The sequence below is a fragment of the Carcharodon carcharias genome, chromosome 3 (genome assembly GCF_017639515.1).
Source record: "Carcharodon carcharias isolate sCarCar2 chromosome 3, sCarCar2.pri, whole genome shotgun sequence".
Classification (NCBI taxonomy): Eukaryota; Metazoa; Chordata; class Chondrichthyes; order Lamniformes; family Lamnidae; genus Carcharodon; species Carcharodon carcharias.
The window spans coordinates 33,819,186-33,842,457 of record NC_054469.1 but is presented as its reverse complement, the minus strand read 5'-3'; the positions used below and the strand labels follow the sequence as shown (position 1 = coordinate 33,842,457).

Sequence of the window (23,272 nt, the reverse complement as noted above, 5' to 3'; positions counted from 1 at the left end):
CAAAAAGTGAGATTAACACTTCACCTGTTTTTAGTACTGAAGTGTGAAACACAGACATGAAAGGGATCGGAGAAATACAAAAACGCAGCTGATAAAATATGGATTGTATTGAACGCTAAATGTTTCATGATAATGAACTTTCACACAGTCATGCACAAGCATCAAAGCAGCTTCTTTGGTGTTTGTTGCAGCATGAAGTACATTGAATTTGCTGCTCTGAAGTGCACAAGGTCACATACAGTGTAAATACCTTTTTTTTGGTCTGAATTAGTAAATAACTAGTTTGTTTATGGCAAGTTACCAGTAAATACTTTCACCCATTGATTAACTCCTTTTCTTATCTAGAACAAAATGCCTTTTAATCTCTATGCTTGCTTCCCTCTTGAAGAAAGAAAATCCATTGTTGGTTGTCTTATGATGCTGTCTGTGAACACAAACTCGTCACATTAATAACTTTGTCCACTAGGTTTTAAACAGACTGAGAGATTTTCTTACATTAGCTACCACATTTCTTTCTCCTTTGCAGTTGATAAGAATTGTAACTGTACTTAAAACTGCTGACCCAGTTTCACAGCATCGCTGGTTGTTCCTCAATTCAAGGATGATGTTTCCTCAGGGTCGCAAGTTTCTGCCATGAATCGTCATGTGATTGAACAGGCCAATTCTTGACCCACAGATCTTTGAGCACTTGGGGTAGTATGTCCCATGAGGTAGTGGGATCTGGAGTGCAGAGTTTGCTTTCTTTTCTTTCCTTCTCTTCTGCTGCTCTGCCTCATTATTAAGACAGTGTGCCTCAAAGCGTGATGCAGCTTGATGAACAACTTATCACCATTCTGAACGATTGGTAGTAAACTGCCCCTGGTCATTAATGTCAATGCTGCCATGCTTCAAGAAGAGTTTCAGAGTGCCTTTGAAGTGTTTTCTTTGCTCTTCCCTGGAACGCCAGTCATTTGAAAGTTGAGAATACAAGAGCTGGTGGGGACAATACATTTCGGCCATCTGGGCACAGTGTCCAGTTCATCAAAGTTAATTTTAAAGAAGTTTTGCCTGAATGCTTGTGGAGCTAGCTACAAGAAGGACACTAGTGTTTGTTTGATGGTGGTCCTATTGAATCCAGAGGATGCAGCAGAGGCATTGGTGATGGAATTTTGTATTCCTAGGACTTTTGTTGATCAGACCCTGGTAGAAACATGCATTTTGTTTTAAACATGGGGGACCTTGGGACGCAGTTGTTGTCTATGGAATCTTGACAGGTTGATGGTCATATTTCAGTGACATGTAGAACCATGATGACTGGGACCAGCTTGCCCCTGCAGCCGCCTTCTGCCTTCGCAACTGGTAGGATGCACAATTTTCCTTCGCCTATTTTGCCGTTGAGATCTTTTTGGACTGCAATTTGTCTGGCACCTCCCTCACCAACTTTGCCTCCATGGGTGGCCCTGCCGAGAGCAAGGAGCTCCCAACAGCATCGCTCAAGGGGTCATTGGAGCATGCAAGCCTCATTATCTCGTCAAGGTGGTGATCCATGGAGAGGACAGTTTTACATGGAATTCCCCCTTTCCCTAATTTTCTTCTCTCTTGCCTTGAAGGTGGTGGTGACTTGTGCTGGGTGTGGTATCCCTTCATTAATTTAGCACAGGGAACATTTTGTACTATTTCAGGGGGCTATTCAAATATGAGGAGCGTGGAAAGAAGCATGAGAGCGCATGTAGCACAGTCAGGCTGGACCTAACCCCTTGTCATCTGGCATCCAAGTGTACTTCCCAACAGTCATCACATACTAATAATCAGCACATATTATTGAAGAGTGACCATCCTAACTGGCTTCTCCTCTTATTTTTTTTTCCCTCCCCTCTCCACCCCCACCACCGCACCCCATCATTCCAGTCAATTGTAAGAGTTCTGAGACCAATTCACCATCACCAGAGCAACTAACTTAGCGTAAGTTCTGCTCTGGGTAATACATTTTCCAATTGAGTCATCAGTGGAATTGTCTGTTAGCATTTTTAAATAGCATTAGAACTACATTAGATGCCTCCATTACGTATATGTTAATTTATAGCTAGATTTATATCTGGTCAAGTAAGGATTTCTACCTACCTATTTTTCCACTTCTGATTATGATTATTAATCCATGTAATTCTGAAATATTTGCAGTGTTACAAGTGTTATCTCAAAATTATTTAAAGAAATAAAATTATTATTTCAACTATCACAACTGGCATTTATTCCTCTTTCCATTCCAGTTTACTCCAGTATTTTTGGAACAGCCTGTTCTGAAATCCATCTAAATCTCCATTCCAGTTGATGAGAAAAAACATTTTAGACAGGAGTGTTAATTTCCACACACTGGTTTTTACAAAGCCGTGTTTGGTGACCTATGTATTATTTAACTCAAACTGCATGTTTACTAACACCACTGAAAAGCTTTCTATGCTGCTTGTCAGTGGCAGCCCTTGTTCTTTAAACAAACACCTTCAGTGGCATAGTACTTTTTTTAAGCGATAAGATGGAGGTATTGACTATGAAGTCTGTGATTTATAACTTGTAGTTGTTTCTCACTTTTGAAGCAGTCATTGCCATGATACAGTATTTTCAATTATAATAGAGAGCTAAGTGAAAGTTCCCAGATTTCTTGTTTGAAATTATCACAGAATCTTTACAGTGCACTGCATGGCCAGGACTTTCTTTGGAGCTGCTCCTGCTCTGCTGTCGTGACTTTCCTGAATTTGCAGAGAAAATCTTATTTTCCCTGAGAAAATCCCTGAATCTGTAAAATGTTTGCCTCTACTTTGGGACGAAATTTATTCCACAAGTTTTGATTTTTGCCTCCACCCTTTTCCCAAAACTCTGGTGCACAGTGAGCTCAAAGGTCAAAACCTTTAAACATAGCTTTGTGACCTACAACAATTTTGTTGTATTTAATTATTGAGATAATCTATCAACGTTTTGGTATCTGAAATATATCTTTGATGTCCTTAAGAAGACAAACAATTATTTTTTTTCTGGTTAGCATTTGTTTAATTTGTGCATTTCTGAGGGGACCATCTTTTGAATACAATCATTGTTAAGTTAAAAGTTATTCAGTTTTGAAGTTGTACATCCCACCATTTGACCTTTGTTCTTTTGTTTCAAGCATTTAAATGTTCACTGAAATATACTTTTAAACTTTGTTCTTGGGCTGTGAATAACGTTGGGGAAATTCAGTATTTATTATCCATCCCTAGTTACCCTTTTTTTAAATAAAAAGCGGAGGTAAGCCTTCCTGAACCACTGGTATCCACCCAATTTTATTCTTGTTAGACTTCAGTACAGCTGAGTGGCTTGCTATACTACTTCAGAGGACAGTTAGGAATCAGTTGGAGTATCAGAGTCATATGTAAGTCATACAGGGTAACCACAGCAGGTTTCCCACAAAGACATTAGTGAACCAGTTGCTATAGCTTCCTGGCCACTTTTATTGGTATCAGCTTCTACTTAATTTTGCAATTTCTTTAAACTGAATGTGCATTCTGAAACTCCAGTGGCGGAATTTGAATTTGGTTTCTTAGGGACTATTAGTCCAGGCCTTTGGCTTAGTCATCCAGTAGCATAACCACTGCACTACAGTATCTGTGATATGGTGCTGTTTTTGCTTGTAACCCTTTACAGCTAGATTACCTTGTTATGACCTAACCCAGACAGTGTCTCAGTTGATGGTGAGTTTTCTGCTTGTGTTGCTTGTACTTTAAAAATACAAACTACAGTGTCACATTCAAGACCTAAATAAGGCATAATACATCAATTTATTTTCAGTCATGGTTGTAAGTAACAGCATCTCTTTTTACAATACAAAACCTAAATAAATTGCACGTCGGTCGTGGGGAAGCTGTTAGAATCGATCATTAAGGAGGTAATAGCTGGGCACTTAGAAGAGCCCAAGGCAATTGGGAAGAGTCAGCATCGTTTTATGAAAGGAAAATCATGTTTAACCAATTTATTGGAGTTTTTTGAAGGAGTATGTAGGGGTTGCCCTTTTCCCTCAGAGACCCTCCCCACACTCAAGTTCATGACATCAGATTCACAAATGTATGGTTTGAATAGAATGATCAGCAAGACAAGTTTCTTCACAATTTCTTTATTGAATCACCCAGAACCCTCACAGTACAAAACCCCAAAATTAAAACAACCTATTCCCAGTACCCGACACAGTCACTACGACTCGGTTAAAACTTACAAAGACACAGGCAAAACACCATGCCCTGCCCTGAAACCTTAAGAAAAAACCCTTAGACCAATATTACCAAGATATGGCTGAAACAAATGATAAGGTATTGGCAAAAAACACCAAGTTTTCGCCCCAAACCTTCACAACCTTCAGACCAATATCACTATGAATTGGCTGAAACTTACAATCCCCAACACAGCTGGCCTGTCTGGTGTTGACTGTAGGCCTGAGTCAAGGTGACCAAACTTGACCCTCCTTCTGATTGCAGCCCAGATACTCAGATGTGCTCTTCTTTTATAATAATTTAACTCCGACATGGAAAAACATATTTCCTGTTGTTCAATGTCCCTTTATTTGGTTCAGTGCCAAGTCCAGACAAATGTCATCAGCTCCTGCTGGTTGAAACAGTACAGGGTTTTCCATGGAAGATGTATCCAGATGAATATTATCAGTTCTCATTGTATGAACAATTCTCTAGCTGTTTGAAGTGGCACAGTAACAGCACCTGACTCCAAAATTAATGAGGGTTTGAGTGCCCCTATTCCAGTACTAGTGTCTGTGGTGGTTGAATAATTCCTTGAGTGTATTGTATTAATGATATTTCCTTTGTGCCATTGTATTGGGTAATCAATTAGACTTCTTGATCACGTCACTGTGTTTTCACTAAATGTCCAAATTAACCCCTTGCAGACCAGCCCTGTACTGCTGACTGCAGCTTACCTTTTTGAAATTTATAGTTCCAATCCTGACGTTAAAACATATCCGTGGGTTTGAAATTATATTCCATAAATTTCCCAGTTGAAGGGGATTTTGATCCTACAAGTCACAGGCACAATGGATAAAGGGGAGCCAGTAGACATACTGTCTTTGGATTTCCAGAAGGCATTTGATAAGGTGCCACATCAAAGGTTATTACGGAAAACAAAAGCGCATTGATATAGGGGGTAACATATTAGCATAGATAGAAGATTGGCTTGCTGGAGGAAAACAGAGAGTATGCATAAATGATCGTTTTTGCATTGGCAGCATGTGATGAGTGGAGTCCCATAGGGATCTGTGCTGGGACTTCAACCTTTTACGATTTACTTCAATGGCTTAGATGAGGGAGTAAAGACATGGTAGCTAAATTTGCATATGACACAGATAGGTAGGAAAATATGTTGTGAAGAGGATATGAGGTTGCAGATGGATATAGATAGGTTGAGTGTGTGGGCAAAAATCTGGCAAATGGAGTATAATGTGGGAAAATGTAAAGTGTTTCACTTTGGCAGGAAGAACAAAAAAGCAGTGTGTTACTTAATTGGAGAATCTGCATAATTCTGAGGTGCAGTGGGATCTAGGCGTTCTAGTACTTGAGTCACAAAAAATTAGTATGCAGGTACAGCAAGTAATTAAGAAGGCTAATGGAATGCTCTTCTTTATTACGAGAAGGATTGAACATAAAAGTAAGGATGTTATGCTTCGGTTATACAGGGCGTTGGTGAAACCAAATCTTGAATTCTGTGTGCAGTTTTGGTCTCTGTATTTAAGAAAGGATGTAAATGCATTGGAGGTGGCTCAGAGGAGGTTTACTAGATTGATACCTGGAATGAGTGGGTTGTCTTATGAGGAAAGATTGGACAGATTGTGCTTGTTTCCACTGGAGTTTAGAAGAGTGAGGGGTGATTTGATTGAAGTATACAAGATCCTGGACGGCTTTGACAAGGTGGACGTTGAAAGGAGGTTTCCTCTTGTGGGTGAGCCCAGAACTAGGGGGCACTGTTTTAAAATTAAGGGTCACCCTTTTAGGACTGAGATGAGGAGAAATTTTTTCTGAGTGTTGTGCGACTTTGGAACTGTCTGCCTCAGAAAGCGGTGGAGGTGGAGTCATTGAATATTTTTAAGGACGAGGTCGATAGATTCTTGTTGGGCAAAGGAATCAAAGGTTATCGGGGCTAGTTGAGAATGTGGAAATCGAAACACAAGAAGATCAGCCATGATCTTATTGAATGGCGCAGCAGGCTCGAGGCGCCAAATAGTCGACTCCTATTCCTATTTCTTATGTTCTTAAGCTCATTTTTTGATAGACGAAATCCAAGCCTGTTTTATTTCTTAAAGGTTTTGAATTCACCGTAAGATTTTAAGATATTGAAGTTGTAAATAAAATCAATTTATTTCTTCAGATGCTAAATACTTTTTTAATACTGGCAGAAGCAGAGATTGAAATTTTGTTTTAAAGCAAAAAAAAAGGTTTGCATTTATATGGGGTTTTATCATATCTCAAGGTGTTACTGTAATTTTTGTAATGTGCAATGATTGTTATGCAGGCATGTGCAGCAGCAATGCCCGAAATATAAAAATGAGAATATTCGGTTATCCTTGATGTTGGTTGAAGCAGAAATGTTTGCCAACAAAAGGGGAAATTTTCATGCTCCTTTTCAAATACTATCATGGGATTTTTCATAGCCACTTCAAAAGACGGACGGACCCTTGATTTATTGTCTCATTAGCATAAAATTAATTCTTGTAAAATGAAGAATATACTTGATATGAAACCAAAGGTACATTGATCTTAAAAATTGAAAATTTGCAGGTTTTATAAATCTGACATAAAAACAGAAACTGATAGAAATCTACAGCAAATCTGACAGCGTCTGTTAAAAGAAAAGGTAGTTTAACTTTTTAACCGGATGCATAGCCTACTTAGAAAATAACTCACTTGTTTCTTTGCAGATTCTGGTGCATCTAGGTTTTGTGATTTCAATATTTTCTGTTTTTTAATTCAGAAAATCCTCGCATTATGCCATGAAACTTTTAACATTGTTTATGGATGTCACCTACCCCTTTTGGCCTACAAGTTTCTTGATTGAAAGTAGCCATGTTTTAATGTGCGTACTCGTCGCTGTGAGACAAAAATGAAGTGCCTGGGCCTCCAGGTTTGTTTCATGGGCGAGAAACTTAATGCTTTTTTTCTCCTATTTCAGGAACTAGGCCTTGGTAAAGCTTCTCTGTCTGCATTTGGGTTTGTTGGTGCAGCGATTGAAATCATCCTGATTTTGTATCCTTTTTCCCAGTCATGTCTGTTAACAAGTATTATAAGCAGTTTTCTGGGACAGTGGTATTTTACTAAGAGTTGGATTTAGAAAAACAGTAGTGATAGCTTGGACCATGTTACTACAAAGACACTTGAGAAAAATTCTTTGTTGTTTCCAACTCTAAGTAAGTGAAGGAGATGGTTAAGAATATGAATGAAACCCTTGCATTCCTCACTCTGCAGAAGTCTTCCTCCTTAATTCTCACAGCTATCTGATGGTGTCCTCTGTCGTCGGCTTCTATAGCCTCCGGTTCTTTGCAGCTCTCACTCCCACGAAAGACGACACAACCATGACAAAGGTATGGTGGGCAGAGGTGATGATGTATATGTGGCCCCTCTTGTAACGAGACAGCTGGCAGGTTTTCTTCAGTAATTGCCTTTAATGGCTCATTTGCAATGATCAATATTTGTTTGTGTGCTGCGTAAACACAAACTGGAAGATTTTCATAAAACTAGATAGTGGAGAAAAAGGATGTACTCTGTTTGGTTTGGATGGTGTCCATTCACTTGTAAATAGCTTGGGATGGAAAGGCTTGTTAACTAGCTATAGAAATCCAGTGAAAGGACTTTTCTTCAAAGGAAACATCTGCTAATGAGTAACTTTAATTGAACGAATTGTACCTCTAATGCTAGCGTATAAGCCGTAGAATTCGGTTTATTTAGAGTGTCTACAGAAACTTGTTCTTCAAAGCGCACTACTCAGATTGAAGGTCTAAAACTTCAAAACTACTTAGAGACAGATGGTGCCATCTCTGATTTGCATATATAAACTAGAGATTTAACACTATCACTGTACCATGATTTTTGTAGCAACATTGCTAGAATCCTTTTTCTGTTATTTAAGCAGGTTGAAAAGAGCTTAAAAAAACCCCACAGTACTCTGTGTAACGATTACCATTGTACACAACTAAGATGTGAATGCAAGCAAAAATTTTATTTTGTCTAGAGGGAAACTTCAAGTTAACTGCCTATAGGGAACTAAATCCCTAAATAGGAATTCTTTTAACAAACGTGTTCCTTAATACTATATAATTTTTTGGAAGAAATTAGTTATCTATTGCTGAAATTGCTTTTTTGAATTTTTCTGAGAGGAGAAGAATGGCAGCTGCACTGCTGGCCATGAAGCAGGATTATCTACAACTTGGTTTCATTTCCCAGACCAATATACAGTCTTTGTTATATTTTACAGTTTTGCTACATTTGACTGTGCTCAAACTTTCCACTTCAAAATGGAGGGCATCTTGTACCAAATGCAACCAAAATATAATTCACCAAACCTTAATTTCAAATAACCTCTGAATGCCTGATTCTTTGAAAGTCTTTCAAAATAGTTATTTTTGTTATATTGGTTTAATATAACACTATATTCACCTTGGTTTACAAGTCAGGAACTTAATATTGGTTTGTTTTAACATTTTTCTTTCCCTCCAACAGATTATTGGTAATTGTGTCTCAATATTGGTCCTTAGTTCTGCATTACCTGTTATGTCAAGAACCTTGGGTAAGCTGTGTTTTATTCTTGTGGAAACACTTACAAACTAACACATGGTTTGAAATGCAGACTTTGTTTGAAATGATGGCTTGTGGAATGTATGGTTCTGTATTTTGGATTTACTTGCTTTTAACCATGTAAATAGGTAAAGTTTAAACACAAAATTCTGATGAACAGGAAAAATCTTATGATAAGTGTACACTGGTGCTGTTATAATTTCCAAATGAAGGGAGACAAAATTAATCAGTGTGATGACATGTAGAAGAAGTTCTTTAAAGAACAGAAAATAGGAGGTCATGATTGATGAATAGTTTTTGAACGAGGGACGTAAATAGTGGTTCCACTTACGGGTCAGTGTTGGAGCCTTTTCTGTTAACATAGATAAATAAGTCTTGAAACTTGACCGCACAGCCAGACATTTTCCAGTGTTAACTAGCCTACTAAAGTCCCAATATGGCGAGCAGGAATCACATACACATTTCCGGTTTGAAGTGTGCCACTCGTTCTGTTGCTTATGGTGGATGTGTTTAAGGCAGGGGTTATTTAAAGGGCAGAATAATTTATTTAAATTACAGTTCTGCACTTGCTGGACCCGTTTCAATTTTCGAATGCCTCATTGTTTCATTTGTCACTTGCACATCAGAATGTGTGCTAACTTTCAGGAACGCCACCTCACTAGTGATGTTTGAAAGGATTATATAGCACTCAGGTTAGTTGCTGATTTCTCCTTTGAGACTGCTGACTAATTACTGTTCATTGGTGTTTTTTATCACTCTTCCAAATTTACTTTGTCTGTGCTGAGGAGGATTTTGCTGCTGTTGCACTTTTGTTGGTTGCAATCATGGATAGTCTCATAGATTTGTTTTTGAGGCTGGAGTACAAGGGAGAGTAACAAGCCAGACTCTAGAGAGCAGGAACAGCTGCCACAAGAGAAAGGAGTAGTGCAGATAAAAGCAAAACACTGCAGATGCTGGAAATCCAAAACAAAAATAAAAATACCTGGAAAAACTCAGCAGGTCTGGCAGCATCTGTGTTGAGGAGCACAGTTAACGTTTCGAGTCCGCATGACTCTTCAACAGAACTAAGGAGAAATAGAAAAGGGGTGAAATATAAGCTGGTTTAAGGGTTGGGGGGGTGGGACAAGAAGAGCTGTATAGAGGGCCAGTGATAGGTGGAGATAACCAAAAGATGTCACAGACAAAAGGACAAAGAGGTGTTGAAGGTGGTGATATTATCTAAAGGAATGTGCTAATTAAGAGTAGAAAGCAGGACGAGCAAGTTACAGATAGCCCTGGTGGGGTGAAGGAATTGAAAAAGGCTAAAAGGTAAAGATAAAACAATGGATGGAAATACATTTAAATATAATGGAAATAGGTGGGAAAAGAAAAATCTATATAAATTATTGAAAAAAAACAAAAAGGAGCGGGAAAATTGGAAAGAGGGTGGGGATGGAGGAGAGAGTTCATGATCTAAGATTGTCAAACTCAATATTCAGTCCGGAAGGCTGTAAAGTGCCTAGTCGGAAGATGAGGTGTTGTTCCTCCAGTTTGCGTTGAGCTTCACTGGAACAATGCAGCAAGCCAAGGACGGACATGTGGGCATGAGAGCAGGGTGGAGTGTTGAAATGGCAAGCGACAGGGAGGTCTGGGTAATGCTTCTGGACAGACCGAAGGTGTTCTGCAAAGCAGTCACCCAGTCTGTGTTTGGTCTCTCCAATGTAGAGGAGACCACATTGGGAGCAACGAATGCAGTAGACTAAGTTGAGGGAAGTGCAAGTGAAATGCTGCTTCACTTGAAATGAGTGTTTGGGCCATTGGACGGTGAGGAGAGGGGAAGTAAACAGACAGGTGTTGCATCTTCTGCGGTTGCATGGGAAGGTGCCTTGGGAGGGGATTGAGGTGTAGGCAGTGATGGAGGAGTGGACCAGGGTGTCCCGGAGGGAATGATCCCTGCGGAATGCCGCCGGGGGGGGTTGAAGGGTGAAGGAGTAGTGCAGGACTGCCTTTGGGGCTTTCTGTTGACTTGGCCCCCTGAGGCAAGATGTCAGCTGTCTAACCATCCCTGGCACCAGTATGAGCTGCCATAGTAGCATCTGATCCTCCATGGAACCAAACTCTGCATGTAACCTCATGACAACTTGGATTTGCACTCCTCTATTATCCACGACATTGTATGCAAGCTTTCTGGCAGGCTTCCCAGTGTACCTAGTACTTTTGGCAGATACCTATGAGCCTTCTTTGATAGTCTATGTGACATCTCCTCTGGTATTGCCAATTGCCACAGCCTCGACTCTGCTCCAGCCCATGATAGACCCAGCATGCTTTCTTTGAGAAGGCAATGGGTGTGCAGCTGTGCTCCTCCCCTGGTGTCAGCCTGATGTCTGGAGTTGTGTGCTGCCTTCTCCTGCAAGAAAGAAGTGTGTGTGTGTTAGTGATCGTCCTGAGGTGTTGGAAGAAAACCTGTCTGGTAGTGTGTTAGAAACAAGGTGTGGATAAGTGAGGGCTGTAACTGTGGTAAGTCTGAGTATTAGTAGTGAAGTGTGGTGAAGTGATTGTAGGTATGTGAAGGGGAGAAAAATCTCTAGTGGTGTGATTAGTGAGGTTATACGTGGTGGAGGTTTAAGCAAAGACAGAGCAGTGTTCTGACATTGGCAACAAGAGGTCATTAAACATCTTGCAGCGATGTGGCCATGTCCAAGGTTTTGGCTTTTGTAATTCACACTGTGCCATCTCTTCCCATTGCCAGCCGAGTTGATGTCTGGCGGGTTACCCGCCCCTGCGGGGGAAGAGAATGTCCCTCCTCCTGTTCACTGCCTGCACCAGCATCTCTAAAGGTAGCAACCAAGAACTTTTGAGCTCTGTCAACTCTTGCTCCAGCCATTTCTCTGATTGGCAGTGTTTCCTGGTATCTGCAACCATTTTTGAGGTGCTGGCTGCCTTTAAATGGTGTTATGGGCAATTAGCACACTCTCGCACCCCCACCCCCAACAGGTATTGCAGCTAATGAGTAGCAAGTGTAGTGCAGGCTGCACACCTGCATGATTTAGATCATCAAGCAGCTGTGTGCATCAAGCTTGTGACCCACCCCCTGCATGCCCAACTCGAGGATATTGAGATTCCTGGGCCACTATTGGGTATATCAGAGAAGGTATCATGCAAGTGGCACAAAAATAGCAAGATTGTTTCTCTGTGAAGAGGACTGTAAGAAACTTCAGGAGGAAATGAACAGCTTAGTAGTTTGGGCAGGTAAATGAAATTTAACTGAGAGAAATTTGAGGTGCTGTATGTTGAGAGGAAGAATAAGGAGAAGATTATACAATTTTAGAGAAAAACAGCTGAGTAGCCATGGAGTTATACAGTACAGAAACAGGCTCTTCAGCCTATTGTGTCCGTGCCGGCCATCAAGCACCTATATTCTAATCCCATTTTCCAGCACTTGGCCCGTAGCCCTGTATACTATGGCATTTCAAGTGCTCATCTAAGTATACTTAAATGATGAGGGTTCCTGCCTTTACCACCCCCTCAGGCAGTGTGTTCTAGATTCCAACCGCCCTCTGGGTGAAAAAAATTTTCCTCTAAACCCCTTACCTTAAATCTATGCCCCATGGTTATTGGCACCCCGGCTAAGGGGAAAAGTTTCTTCCTATCTACTTTATCTATGCCCCTCATAATTTTGTATATCTTTATCAGGAGCTAAGGGTCTTTGGGGTTGAAGTAAATCTTTAAAATGGGAGAACATGTTGACAAGTTTTTTAAATTTAGCATGTGGATTCGAGGTTTTCCAAATAAAGTATAAAAAGAAAGAGAAAATGCTAACTTCATAGAATATGAAACCATGCTTCAAATCTTGTCCAGTTTTGAATGCCTTACTTTAGGAAGGATATCAAGACCATGGGGAATGTGCTGAAGGGATTCACTCAGGTGGTACCAGGGATTAGAGATTTTAGTTGCGTGGAGTCGAGAGAATCTGGGGGCTTTATCACTAATTTAAAGAAGACTAAGCAAAAGCTCGATAGAGTTGCTTAAAATTATGCAGTGGAGTGCTGAGGTAAATAGAAGAAAATCTTATTTCTGCCACAGGGGTGGGGGAGTGACAGTTGAGTCAGTAACTGAAGAGCAGAAGCAGAGATTCAGAGAATATTTTGCTGTGTAGGAGACTTAGTTCATAGTTTATCAGGAATAATGAGGGAAGCAGAGTCCATAATAGCTTTTATGGAGAAGTGGATAAATGTTAGTGAAAGAGAAATTTCAAGGGGCAGGGTAAGCAGATCGAGTGGATAACAGTTTCAGAGAGTCACCACAAGAAGAAAGGGAAAATGCCCTCCTTTTGTGTTGTAAAATTCTATGATTCCATATAGGCCATTACTGAATTGCTGCATCTCTACCAACATCCTGGCCAGGGATGGGGGTAGGTGGGGGTGGGGGGGTGGGGTGGGGGTGGTTGTGTGTGGGTGGGATTGTAGTTACCATTGACCAGAAACTTATTGGGCCAGCCATATAAATGCTGTGTTAAAAGAGCAGGCCAGAGGTTTGGGATTCCGAATGAGTAACTGACTACTTGACTTCCTAAAGTCTGTCCATCATCTGCAAGGGTAGAGCCAGGAGTGCAGCGGAGTACCCTCCACCTGCCTGGATGAGTGCAACTCCAACAATACTCAGGAATTTTGACGTTCTCCAGGACAAGGCAGTCTGGTTCACTGGCAGCCCACCCCCCCGCCATGTTAAATATTCACAGTTGCTGCAAATGCGTACCATCTAGAAGATGCACTGCAGCAACTCGCTAGCAGCACCTTCCAAGCTCATGACCTCTACATGGACAAGGTGAACAAGAACCAGAGGCACATAAGAGCACCACCAAGTTCCCCCCCCCCAAGTCATGTACCATCCTGAATTTAAACTATATTGCCATTCATTCATCATCACTGGGTCAAAATACAGAACTCCCCTACCTAACAGCATATTGGGTTTACCAACAGACTGTAGCAGTTCAAAAAGGTAGCTCACTATCACTTTCTCAAAGTAGATAATAATGGGCAATAAATGTTAAAATACAAACCAGGCTTGTAGCCTTATTATAAGAATCAAAGTACCAACCTCCCTGAAGTGGGTTGTCTTCCATCCTGCCTCCATTAAAACTAGAATTGGGTGCATTGAAGTCTGGATTCAGACTCCCTCCATCTTGCCCTCCCCACCCACTCCACCCATCTCAAACCTTCCCATTTCTTGGTGTTAAACCTTCCCCAATCCTTTCCAATTCACAGTACATGAAATGATGATGCAAACAAGACCATCCTTGCCAGAGGCAGTTCATGTGCATGCCAGTGGACCCTAGTAGTGAATTTCAGACCAAATATCTGCACCCATTGGGTTTGGCCAAAAATAGAATCTCATTTGCTTAACCTGTATTAGAGGGGGTGGGGGGGGGGTGATGGCATAGTGGTATGGTGTAAAAATCTGGAATTAAAAGTCTAATGACCATGAAATCATTGTCGATTGTTTTGAAGACCCATCTGGTTCACTAATGTGCGTTAGGGAAGGAAACCTGCTGTCTTTACTTGGTCTGGCCTCCATGTGACTCCAGACCCACAACAATATGGTTGATTCTGAAATGGCCTATGATGTCATTCAGTTGTATCAAACTGCTACAAAGTCACAAAAAAGGAATGAAACCGGATGGACCACCCGGCATTGACCTAGGCACCGGAAAAGACAATGGAAAACGCAGCCCTGTCGACGCTGCAAAGTCCTCCTTACTAACACCCTGGAGGCTAGTGCCGAAATTGGGAGAGCTGTCTCACAGACTAGTCAAGCAACATAGTTACCCTTACGGAATCATACCTTACAGATAATGTCCCAGACACCACCATCACCATCCCTGGGTATGTCTTGTCTCACTGGCAGGACAGACCCAGCAGAAGTGGCGGCACAGTGGTATAGAGTTGGGAGTGAGTTGGCCTGGGAGTCCTTAACATCGACTCCGGACCCCATGAAGTCTCATGGCATCAGGTCAAACATGGGCAAGAAAACCTCCTCCTAATTACCACATACTGCCCTCCCTCAGCTGATGAATCAATGCTCCTCCATGTTGAACACCATTTGGAGGAAGTATTAAGGGTGGCAAGGGCACAGAATGCACTCTGGTTGGGGGATTTCAATGTCCATCACCAAGGGTGGCTCAGTAGCACCACTACTGACCGAGCTGACTGAATCCTAAAGGACATAGCTGCGGCAGGTGGTGAAGGAACCAAGCATACTTGACCTCATCCTCACCAACCTGCCTGCCGCAGTTGTATCTGTCCATGACAGTATCAGTAGGAGTGACCACAGATAGTCATTGTGGAGACAAAGTCCCATCCCATTGTGTTGTGTGGCACTACCAGTGTAGCAAATGGGATAGATTTCAAACAGATCTAGCAACTCAAGACTGGGCATCCATGAAGCGCTCTGGGCCATCAGCAGCAGCAGAATTATACTCAAACACAATCTGTAACCTCGTGGCCCGGCATATCCCCCACTCTACCATTACCATCAAGCCAGGGTATCAAATCTGGTTCAGTGAAGAATGCAGGAGGGCATGCCAGGAACAGCACTAGGCATACCTAAAAATGAGGTGTCAACCTGGTGAAGCTATAACACAGGACTACTTGTGTGCCAAACAGCATAAGCAGCAAGTGATAGACAGGGCTAAGCAATCCCACAACCAACGGATCAGATCTAAGCTCTGCAGTCCTGTACGTTGAGTTGTGAATGGTGGTGGACAAAGCATTAACTCACTGGAGGAGGAGGCTCCACAAATATCCCCATCCTCAGTGATGGAGGAGCTCAGCACACCAGTTTAAAAGATAAGGCTAAAACATTTGTTACAATCTTCAGCCAGAAGTGCCGAGTGGATGATCCATCTTAGCCTCCTCCGGTAGTCCCCAGCATAATGAATGCCAGTCTTCTGCCAATTCGATTCATTCCATCTGATATAAAGAAATGGCTGAAGGCCCTGGATAGTGCAAAGGCAATGGGCCTGACAATAGTCCAGCAATAGTACTGAAGACTTATGCTCTAGAACTTGCGCCCCTAGCCACGCTGTTCGAGTACAGCTACAACACTGGTATCTACCCAGCTATGCGGAAAGTTGCCCAGCTGTGTCCTGTAAACAAAATACAGAACAAATCCAACCCGGCCAATTACCGCTCCATCAGTTTACTCTTGATGATCAGTAATGGAAGGTGTCAGCAACAGTGGTATCAAGCGGCACTTGCTTAACAATAACTTGCTCACTGACGCCCAGTTTGTGTTCTGCCAGGTCCACTTGGCTCCTGACCTCATTACATTATGGACAAAAGAGCTGAACTCCCGAGGTGAGGTGAGAGTGACTGCCCTTGACATTAAGGCAGCATTTGACAGAGGGTGGCATCAAAGAGCCCTTGCCAGACTGGAGTCAGTGAGAATCAAGATGAAAACTCTCCGCTGGTTGGATTCATACCTAGCATAAAGGACATCACTGCAGGAGTTCTTCAGGGTAGTGTTCTTGGCCCAACCATCTTCAGCTGCTTCATCAATGACGTTCCTTCCATCATAAAGTCAGAAGTGGGGGTGTTCTCTGATGATTGCACAATGTTCAGCATCATTTGCAACTCCTCAAATGCTGAAGCAGTCCATGCCCCAATGCAGCAAGAGCTGGGCAATATCCAGGTTTGGACTAACAAGTGGCAAGTAACATTCATGCCACAGAAGTGCCAGGCAATGACCATCTCCAACAAGAGAGAATCTAACCATCGCCCCTTGACATTCAATGACATTACCATTGCTGAATCCCCTACTATTAACATCCTGGGGGTTTCCATTGACCAGAAACTCAACTGGACTAGCCACATAAATACTGTGCCTACAAGAGCAGGTCAGAGAATAGGAATCCTGTGATGAGTAACTCACCTCCTGACTCCCCAAAGCCTGTCCACCATCTACAAAGCACAAGTCAGGAGTGTGATGGAATACTCCTCCATGGGCCCGGATGAGTGCAGTTCCCACAAGCTTGACACCGTCCAGGACAAAGCAACCTGGTTGATTGGCACCACATCCACAAACATTCACTGCCTCCACCACTGACGCACTGTAGCAGCAGTATGTACCATCTACAAGATGCACTGCAGGAATTCACCAAGGCTCCTTAGACTGCACCTTCCAAACCTACGACCACTGCCATCTAGAAGGACAAGGGCAGCAGACAGATGGGAACACTACCACCTGGAAGTTCTCCTCCAAGTTCCTCACCATCTTGACTTGGAAATATATTGCCATTCCTTCACTGTCACTGGGTCAAAATCCTGGAACTTTTCCTAACAGCACTGTGGGTGTACCTACATGACATTGACTGCAGCGGTCCAAGAAGGAAGCTCACCACCACCTTCTCAAGGACAGCTCAAGATGGGCAATAAATGATGGCACAGCCAGCGAAGCCCACATCCCCTGAATGAATAAAAAATTAAAAAATTCCCTGTTTATATAACAACCAAATAGTTTATAGTCTCTATGCAGCATCCCTGTAATTGCTTTCATTTAAACTCCAGGTTTGTTTCACAGTCATGTTGTGGAGGATCGGGTAGCTCATTAGTTTAAGGACCTGTACAAGACTAATTTTTGCTGTTTTGTTTTTTATTCTTTTATGGGATGTTGACATTACCCATATTAATTGCCCTTGAGAAGGTGTTGCTGAGCTGCTTTCTTGAACTGTTGCAGTGCACCTGGTGTAGGTGCATTCACAGTGCTGTTAAGAACGGAGTTCCAAGATTTTTATCCACAACAGTGAAAGAACGCCAATATAGTTTCAGAAAATTCTTTTGTTTGGACATCATGTTTCAATGATGAGATCTTTTTGTCAAAGTTCCCATGAGGAGTTTCATAATTTTTCCTTGTGACCAAAACTTGACATTAACAATCTCCTTTAGACCAAACTGTTATTGTCCAACAGCTAACCTAACACGGCTGAATGTTTATTAAATGTAATTTGCATGCGAAGTGGCTGTATTACAGCACATGCTGTGACAAAGAAGCGAGAATCTTGGCAAAAATCTGCCAACTCTTTCAGTAAAAGAATGAGATTCCTGAATCGTTTACTATAGGGATTTATAAAAAGAATAGAAGAGAAGAAAAAAAAGAAGCGATTGATCAATTTAAAATTCTGCTAACAAATGCACAGACACAGCTGTCCAAACAGGATTAATGGGATATATTAGAGTACAGTGACTCATGCAGTGCTTCAGAAAATATCGAAATTCATCATTTTGCAAGTTCTGCTGAGTGGCACTAAGTTGATGGAAATAAGTAAATGTATTTAGCAGAATCATAGATTGCTGCACAACACACAAAACAGTGTCTGCTGCAGGTTGGAAAAATTCCAGGTTAGGGTGCAGTTTAGAATGCTGGGGAAAGTGAAGTTGTATTTTCGGTTGAGAATCTGAGGCAAGTGCAGTAAGCCATTTAGATTAAAGGAATAAAAGAGGAGGAGGTAAATCAGCAAGTAGTGATTAGCTGATGCAGTGTTAAGTTTTGAAATGTTATGAGTGCAACAGGGAGGAGAGACTGAGAAAGCTGAAGAGTTGTATAGCTTTGAGGTCTTGGGTGGGTGATGAATTAGAAGGGATGAGTCTCAATTTCAACACTGGGATGTAGGTGTGAGGTAGAACACATAATATGACTTGACTATTTGGAGTTTAGAAGGAACAAGATAGAAACACTACTGTAGAATTTATGAAATAGTTAAAAATTGGTTGCAAAGGAAAGTGCAACCTATCATCTTTTCTTGTAATTAGTAGTGTGAAAGGAGTGCTGGAAGAACTTCGTCAGATATGACAGTAGAGTAGTATTCAAGACCTTGATAGACTTCAGCTCCACGATCAGTTGTTTAAGTAAAATAGGTGTTTGTAAAAAAGATAGATGTAACTTGAGCAAGAGGAGAGATTTGGAAGTTGTATTTCCACATCAAATGACATAGGCCAAGAACAAGAAGGGGTGGGAATAGAGCCAATGAAAGTAAAATGTTGTTTGACCTCAAGAAGGTGGAAAAACGTTGGCCTCAAGAATGGAAGAAACAATTTCACCTCATTTTCAAGGACATTGAGATCAAGATGCTGTGATTCAGCTATTCCACCAAGAGGCTGAAGGTTGTGCATAGTAAATGCATGCATTGTGAAAGAAGTGGATGAATGCCACTAAAAGCCCTTGATAGGGTTGGATGATGAATGGAGCATGTTATTGCTAAGGAGCAAAGGTAGTGATGGCTCATTCAACACTGGAGAATTTGTGAGCAGTGTAACATGGGTAGCAAGGTAACCATTGAATGATGAGCACTGATAAATGATATGTATTTGGCTAGAAATTTTTAATTTGAGAGTCCAGATCAGCTGTATTCTGTAACATTAAAAGTCACCAATGTGTGGATAGCTAGAAAGTATGAGAGATCACCTTTATAGGGATGTAATGAATATGAACGACTTTCAAAAGAGAAGGAAAGAAAGGTGGACAACTTGGGAGAAAGAACCATCCAAGAAATCATACATATTTGATGAGATTTTGGGGCTCCTAGTGCGTTAAAATCCAAATTCAGCTTCTTAAATTGCCAAGGTGGGATTTGAACTTGCATTCTCTAAATTATTCATCTAGACCACAGGGTTAGTAGTCCAACAATATAATCATTTCACTGCCACATCCAAAATAATGGAGCAGGAGTTTTTTTCAAATCAAAAACAATAAGTTTTGAGTTGGGGGGCTAATTGTATCAGCAGAACAGCAGCCGTGTAATTGGAAAGAAGGAAGGATGGAAACAAAGAGCCAAAAGTTAAGAGAGACAGCTCTGGCAAGGAACCAGTGAGAGAGGCTGCTGGGGGGGGCAGTAAGAAAGTAGTTGATGCTTCCTTTCGGTGAAGTTTTCAGAAGTTGAATGCATTCAACAGCTATAGTGGTTGATTTCAGAGGTTCGGAGCAATAATTAAAGTTGACACGGGTTGCTTCACACTGTTCAAAACACCAGGTGTGATGGACACAGTTTTTACAAGAGACAGTAGAGTATAATTGCTATGATTAAACAAAGATGTAGGTATCTGATCTGATGGAGGGAGAAGAGTGAGTCAAGGAACAAAGATCAGTAATGTCAAAGCAAAAACTGGGCCAGAGAACCATACTCCAACAGTTCCAGGACAGAACCAAGAAAAGTAAAGGGAAGAAAAGAAATTCCAATTGGCCTTTAATGATTAGATGTCTTCCAGGGTTTGTTTAAAGTCCAGCATTGTACTGAACATATATTTGCAGCTAACCACCTAGTAAATCAGGTTGAAGACCCGCCAAAGGCACTGCAGCAGGTTTGGCAGTGTTTTGGTTATGACGGTCTAACACCCCTGTGTTGAGTTCAGATTCATCTGTGGCAATTGGTGTAATTGAATACAATAAATCTGCTAATTGGAGGGCTCATGGCTTAAAATCCAATGGGTTCCACCAGTGCCCAATAGGGAAGAGAAGTGAACCAGTGTCATATGCCTGTTTTAGCCTTTACCTACCTATTTCTAGTTCCATTCTACTTAATGTTCCTTTCATTGAGGACAGTGCATTATCTGAGCTTGTGAGCAGTGTCACAGGAAATCTAAAAATTTGACCCAATACCAGTAATTCATATATTCATCGTATAATTGTGATGGCTTTCACAGTTTTTAACAGACACTTTCACTATTTGCAGTTATCTGTGGGAGTCCCAGTTACCTAGCGACTTCTTGTAATTTTTAAATACAAAATAAATATTCGAAACACCAACCGATCAGCCATGACCTTATTGAATGGCGGAGTAGGCTTCCCTGCTAATGCTCCTATTTTGTATGTTTGTATATCAAATTCAGCTTCCTTATATATAATTAGTGCATTTTTATCTTTTCAATGGCTCAAGGATCAAGGTTTTGATTGTATACAGCTGTGGCAAGTCTTTTTATATGGAATGAGGCCATTCCATTTGGATTTATTATTTAAGCTAACATATTTCCATTCATTTTGGAATGTGAATTCTCATTTATAATGGTAGTGGCAAGATGGTATAAGAAAAAAATATAGTTTTTAAATTGTGAAACCATGATCTAAAATCCCTGTTTAAATCTGATCATCCACTCTTCCTTTCCCTTATTAACTAGAATTTTTTGGGGCGGGAGTGGGGCCAGGAAGGGAAGACTTGTTTCTACCCCTCCCCATATACTGCCTCCTGGCAAATCCATTATTATATGCCTGTGTAGATACTTGCACACTTCAAGATCCTCCCCTCCCATCCAACATGTTGTGGAGGGCTAAAGAGATAACACCATAGCTAAAAGAGCACAAGCACATGCAACCTTGGATTTCAAACCTAATTAATTAGAATACGTCACCATTTGTGGTGAGTTACTTGGCTCTTGGCAAAACAGTAATATGTATTCCATTATGGGTCTGTTGTATTTATGAAATTCATGTACATACAGTTTTAGTGAGGAAACAGCAAACTTGCATTTGTATGTGATAATGCATTAGTATAATGCATTATCACCTCTCTTAGGCATCCAAAATGTTTCATGAACAATGAATTACTTTGGGGTAGAGTTATTGTTGCTGTGTAGATGAAAGTGGCATCAACCTGGCACACATAGAATCCCACAAAGCACAATGAGATGAATGACAAATTTGATCTTTTATTACTGGCCTTGGTCAGGGGAATAAATCACTGGGAAAACCACATAACCCATCAGCATGTAACTAGCTTTTCTTTGTTAGTCACCTTTCAACATATGAGAGGCAGAATATTTGGCTGATGAGATGTGGTTGGGGTTGATATGAGTTTTGTTTCTATTCCCTATTACCTGTTGAACTTGTATGCTAGCTTTTTATGATTCATGCACAAGGACCCCCAAATCCCTCTGTGCTGCAACTTTCTGCAGTCTTTCTCCATTTAAATAATATTCAGCTCTTCAATTCTTCCTGCCAATGTGCATAACCTCACATTTTCCCACATTATACTCCTGCCAAGTTTTGCCCACTCACTTAACCTGTCTATATCCCTTTGTAGACTCTTTGTGTCACCCTCATCACTTGCCTTGTATCATCTATAAATTTGGCAATAGTACATGCAGTTCCCTGATCCAAGTCATTAATATATATTGTAAATAATTGAGGCCCCAGCACTGATCCCTGTGGCACTCCACTAGCTACAGGTTGCCATCCTGAAAATATGCCCCCTTATCCCAACTCTCTGTCTTCTATTAGTTAGCTAATACTCTAGCCATGCTAATATACTACCTGCAACACCATGGGCTCTTAACTTAAGTAGTCTTACGTGTGGTACCTTTTCGAACACCTTTTGGAAATCCAAATATATTACATCTACTGGTTCCCCTTTATCTATTCTGCTTGTGACCTCCTCAAAGAATTCTAATAAATTTGTCAGGCATGATTTCCCTTTCATGAAGTCATGCTGACTCTGCTTGATTAGATTAGGTATTTCTAAATGCTCTGCTATTACATCCTTTATAATAGACTCTAACAATTTCCCAGTGACAGATGTTAAGCTAACTATAGTTACCTGTTTTTTTGTCTCCCTCCCTTTTTGAATAAGGGTGTTACATTTGGCAGTTTTCCAATCCTCTGGGACTTTTCCAGAACCTAAGGATTCTTGGAAGATTACTACCAGTGCTTCCACAATCTCTGTAGTTACTTCCTTTAATATCCTAGGAGACAACCCATCAGGTCCAGTGGACTTATTGGCCTTTACCCCCATTAGTTTCCCTGGTACTTTTTCTCTATTGATAGTTATTGTACTTATTCCACACCACCCCCCCCCCCCCCACCCCCACCGGCCAACTCACCCTCCACATATGCCCTTTGATTATTTAGTATTTTTGGAATGCGATTAGTGTATTCTACCATGAAGACCGATGCAAAGTATTTATTCAACTCCTTTGCTATTTCCTGGTTCCCCATTATTACTTGCCAAGCCTCATTCTCTAATGGGCCTATGTTTATTTTAGCCTCTCTCTTCCTTTTTATATATTTAAAGAAGCTCTTATTGTCTGTTTTTATATTACTTGGTAGTTTACCCTCAAAGTTTATTTTCTCTCTTTTTGTTTTTTTTTGGTCATCATCCATTGATGATTTTCATACAGTTGCATACTCGTACTGCCTCATGACAAAGCTGAACTTCTGACGTATACTTGGATCTTAACTCATAGTCTGGCAAAGTAATCTCTATGCACTTTTTGTAATAGCTCTCTAGTTTGTATTGTGTATTAAATCATTTTGTGATAAAGAAGATTGGTTGCCAATTTACTTAAAATACAATTTGTCTAAGATCTATATTTTACTTATAGAACCTTCAAGTAAAGTTTGGCTTTCAATTAGGGTGGTGTATTTATAACTGCTTGAATTGCCTAAATTTAGGAAGAAATGCACATTAGTAAATACAATTTACAAGAAAGGCATCTTGCAAACAAGTGGTTGTTTAATTATTC

At 40.9% G+C, this 23,272-nt stretch overlaps 1 protein-coding gene across 3 annotated transcripts in view; it reads left to right on the top strand.

The window, feature by feature from the left end:
- lmbr1 (limb development membrane protein 1) overlaps window positions 1-23,272 on the top strand; it is a 325,954-nt gene that overhangs the window by 256,356 nt on the left and 46,326 nt on the right. For 2 of the 3 annotated variants that reach the window (XR_005942582.1, XM_041183595.1), the window contains exons 13-15: window positions 7,171-7,244; window positions 7,489-7,579; window positions 8,715-8,781. Coding sequence is in view for 2 of the 3 variants with exons in the window: in XM_041183595.1 (XP_041039529.1) it covers window positions 7,171-7,244; window positions 7,489-7,579; window positions 8,715-8,781 (232 nt within the window). In the remaining variant the exon portion in view is untranslated. Of the gene's footprint in view, window positions 1-7,170; window positions 7,245-7,488; window positions 7,580-8,714; window positions 8,782-22,927; window positions 23,048-23,272 lie in introns of those variants that run through there. The other variant, XM_041183596.1, reaches the window with a different exon arrangement.